Here is a 4,100-nt window from a genome sequence, read left to right as displayed (position 1 = left end):
TCTGAAAAATGGCTTTGCCCGGACTCGAACCGGGTACCACAGAGTCCCCAGCCCGATGCGTATCACACTGAGCTATACCGCTCATTGCTGGGGAGGTGATCTGCAAAGTGTCCCTTTATTTAGGGACATGTTCTTTATTCCTACCCGAGGAACTTCCGTCTGATTGGTAGGGAGATGGTGGGCGGAGAACGCTGTGATTAACAACACCTGTTCACGGGTGTCTAAAAGCAGCGTCTCTTCAGCGTTCGGTCTCTTTATTCGAGTTAGTGGAGGTGAGTACTGAAAGAAATGTCTGATACTGTGACAACCTGCCCGCTTTGCCTAGGTGTGTACGCTGCTCTGCCGCAACATTTAAGGAGAGCTCACGGTGTGCAGAACGCGGAAGAGAGGGGCCTGCTGTTGTCGCTGGCGAGTGGCAGAACAAACATTCGTGAAGAACCTTGTCCGGTGGTGGGGTGCAGCTACAACAAAAAAAGGTTAGACCGTCACCTTTCTGATGGGCATCAAGAACTGAGTGCCGCTGAGTTGGCACGACTGTTTGCAAATCTAAAGAAGTGTGTAGCGGTGAGGCGCCTCTCAGAGCTGCGGGCCAGCTTGTCGGGAATAACCATGGTGTCGCGGCTTGACACGGCTGTGACCGAGGACAGCCCCACCGATCTGGCTCCGTCTGGAGTGATTGCGGAGAGCCCCACCGAGGGGCCTCCGTCTGCGGAGAGCCCCACCGATCTGGCTCCGTCTGGAGTGATTGCGGAGAGCCCCACTGAGGGGCCTCCGTCTGCGGAGAGCCCCACCAAGCTGGCTCCGTCTGGAGTGATTACGGAGAGCCCCACCGAGGGGCCTCCGTCTGCGGAGAGCCCCACCAAGCTGGCTCCGTCTGGAGTGATTACGGAGAGCCCCACCGAGGGGCCTCCGTCTGCGGAGAGCCCCACCAAGCTGGCTCCGTCTGGAGTGATTACGGAGAGCCCCACCGAGGGGCCTCCGTCTGGAGTGATCCAGGGAAGCGGCCATGACACAGAGCCTGGTGGTTGCAGCATCAGGAGGTGCATTGCCACCCGGAGTTCTCTCAGCGCTAGGTGTTGCCAGCTGCAGAGGAAGGTGGCTGTGCTCTCAAGGAAAAGGAGGAACCTCTCCACGTCCCCGATCCCTGTCCAACCAGGGAGAACGGAAGGTTTCGTCGGACAAAGTAGATCAAAATGTCCCCAGTTTCCAGAGTCTGTGGGTGAGTCTAAAAAGCCACATACGGCTTCCATCATTTTAAGTTTGTGCTTTGCTGACTTTGTCTCATTGCATGTCTGAAGAATCCTACCTGTCTGCGTATCGCCTTCAGCAGCAGGGCTCCAATCCCTCGGTAAAGCGGAAGGAAAACGCCACATCCAAGGTGGGAAGAGTCCGAGACTTCTTAGCCTACATGGGGGCTGGAAAGAATAAGCTCCACCTGTGGAACTACCTAGACAACCCCGAGCGTATATTCAGGTGAGTGATCTACTTGGATGAATACTTTGAAATAATTTGACTTGGATGAATACTTTGAAATAATTTGACTTGGATGAATACTTTTAAATAATTTGACTTGGATGAATACTTTGAAATAATTTGACTTGGATGAATACTTTGAAATAATTTGACTTGGATGAATACTTTGAAATAATTTGACAATCTCTGCTCCTTGTCCCCGTGCAGTTACGCAGCAAGCCTCCAGCCCAGCAAGACCGTCACGACGGCTGCAATTTATCTAAAAAATTCGTCCCAGTTCATGAAGTATTTTCAGCAAACGCCCCCGAAACAATGCAGACTTTCCCGGGGCCAAATAGTCGGTGTTATACGGGCTCTGGATGCCTCTAAATCTAACATCCAGACACCAGTAGTCCTCCACCAGCTAAAGGTGAAGTCGGATAAACTGTCCCGGTTGGTTTCCCGTGAGACGCTGCGTAACTGTCAGATGAGGGCGGAAGCTGCAATCCCAAAGCTTCTGGGTAAGTGTGCTGGGTTCATTGAATCCACCGTACATGATGTGTTCAAGTTTGACTTAATGTGATCTTCCTTAGACTGCATGGAGCGTGGAAACAGCACCCGGGAACGGTACGCCTTTTTCGGTCACTTGTCCGCCCTCCTGGCATCCCTCTATGGACACCGGCCGGGCGTATTCAGGAACATGACAGTGACTGAGGTGCTCCATGCTGCGGAGGAGGAAGAGTGCGAGGCGGACACCATCACCGACCCTGGCTATGTTATTTCGGTAGGTGTGTGCTCCCCAAATAGTGGTTTATTTCAATGTATTATTCTATATATTCCCTGGGGCACAATAATTAAAGTGGTTTATTTCAAAGTGTTTAGTTGCATTTATCTATTTCTTTAGTGGTTAAATTCAAAGTGTTTTAGTGGTTTATTTCAATGTATTATTCTATATATTCCCTGGGGCACAATAATTAAAGTGGTTTATTTCAAAGTGTTTAGTTGCATTTATCTATTTCTTTAGTGGTTAAATTCAAAGTGTAGAGACTAACCTTCCTTTTTTCCCCTCTGTATGCAGGTGGCGGAGCATAAGACTAACAGGGACTTTGGCGCAGCACAGATCTACCTGCGCGCTGAAGAGTACTCCTGGTTTAAAAAGTGGCTGGCGGTGCGGGGAAAATGCAACCCCACAACGGATCACTTTATGGTAGGCGATGGAGGAGGGCCAGTCACCAACCTACTCCAATGCATGCAAGGTGCATGGATAGAAATGGGGCTGCCTGGCCGGCCAAATTTCATGGACCTCCGCACCGCAGTCGCAGCACATGTAAGGATAACTTCCATGTGCATGTTTCTCTAACATTGAATGCTTGGTCCCTGCTAAACGCATTCCTTTCTCCTGTCTAGGCCAAAAACTTTCATCCCGAGGATGTCCGAAGGCGCATAGCAACCTTTATGTGCCACGACGTATCAACTGCTGACCGCTTTTACACACTCGTCCTGAATCCGAGGCAGGCCAAACAGCTACGTATCCAGCTGGAAGAAGTTGTTGCCAACCCCGACCCCCCGTGTGCATCGTCTGCAACTGAAATAATACCCGTTTGAATAAAACAAGTTGTATTTTTCTAAGTGTTTAGTGGTTAATTTCAAAGTGTTTAGTGGTTAATTTCAAAGTGTTTAGTGGTTAATTTCAAAGTGTTTAGTTGTATTTTTCTAAGTGTTTAGTGGTTAATTTCAAAGTGTTTAGTGGTTAATTTCAAAGTGTTTAGTGGTTAATTTCAAAGTGTTTAGTTGTATTTTTCTAAGTGTTTAGTGGTTAATTTCAAAGTGTTTAGTTGTATTTTTCTAAGTGTTTAGTGGTTAATTTCAAAGTGTTTAGTTGTATTTTTCTAAGTGTTTAGTGGTTAATTTCAAAGTGTTTAGTTGTATTTTTCTAAGTGTTTAGTGGTTAATTTCAAAGTATTATATCTTACCTGGGGCACAATAAGCACGTGCTCCAGAGACTAAGTAAAATTCGGAGAATAAGCAGAGACCCAGAGGATCCTGGGCCAAAAATCGGACAATAAGGAGCAGGTGCTCCAGAGACTAAGTAAAAATCGTAAAGTGAGCAGAAACCCAGAAGCTTCTGGGCAAAAAATCGGACAATAAGGAGCAGGTGCTCCAGAGACTAAGTAAAAATCGGAAAATAAGCAGAAACCCAGAAGCTTCTGGGCAAAAAATCGGACAATAAGGAGCAGGTGCTCCAGAGACTAAGTAAAAATCGGAGAATAGGGCAAAAAATCGGACAATGGGGGGAATTTTCTGGGCTTCATTTTTTGCTCCGTCAGAAACTAAGTCAGAATCGTAATATAAGGCCAGAAGCCCAGAGGGTCTCTGGGTCTTTGCTTATTGTTCCGATTTTGGGTGCTTTAGGGTTAGGGTTAGGGGCCACCCTGCGCCCGTTTTCAGAAACCCAGTTTTCAAGAACATAGGCCTCCAGAGCAGGGGCCCAGGCTTCACACGGCCCACTGCCCCACCACCCGAACCCTTATTGGGTCACATTTTAAGCTTTTTGGGGGTGGCAGAGGCGTGATATTACACATTTTGCTGATTTTCACCCACAGCTAATTTAGAACTCCCCCCCCGTTGTTTTCTGACCGATTGGCAAT

At 48.0% G+C, this 4,100-nt stretch overlaps 1 protein-coding gene across 2 annotated transcripts; it reads left to right on the top strand.

Moving 5' to 3' along the window:
* Window positions 1-895: 895 nt before the first annotated feature.
* On the top strand, window positions 896-3,065 carry LOC134132738 (uncharacterized). 2 transcript variants are annotated; one of them, XM_062564567.1, is made up of 6 exons: window positions 896-1,219; window positions 1,331-1,473; window positions 1,681-1,973; window positions 2,046-2,236; window positions 2,531-2,779; window positions 2,860-3,065. In XM_062564567.1, exons 1-6 carry the CDS (start codon window positions 1,007-1,009, stop codon window positions 3,055-3,057), a joined length of 1,287 nt encoding a protein of 428 aa, XP_062420551.1. In that variant the 5' UTR covers window positions 896-1,006; the 3' UTR covers window positions 3,058-3,065. The 2 variants fall into 2 exon arrangements, with proteins under 2 accessions (XP_062420551.1, XP_062420550.1); XM_062564566.1 differs by having other exon boundaries at window positions 897-1,219; window positions 1,328-1,473.
* Window positions 3,066-4,100: the final 1,035 nt, after the last annotated feature.

The sequence above is a fragment of the Pungitius pungitius genome, chromosome 9, assembly GCF_949316345.1.
Source record: "Pungitius pungitius chromosome 9, fPunPun2.1, whole genome shotgun sequence".
Lineage (NCBI taxonomy): Eukaryota > Metazoa > Chordata > Actinopteri > Perciformes > Gasterosteidae > Pungitius > Pungitius pungitius.
The sequence above is the reverse complement of the archived record's forward strand: the minus strand, read 5'-3'. Positions and strand labels throughout refer to the sequence as shown.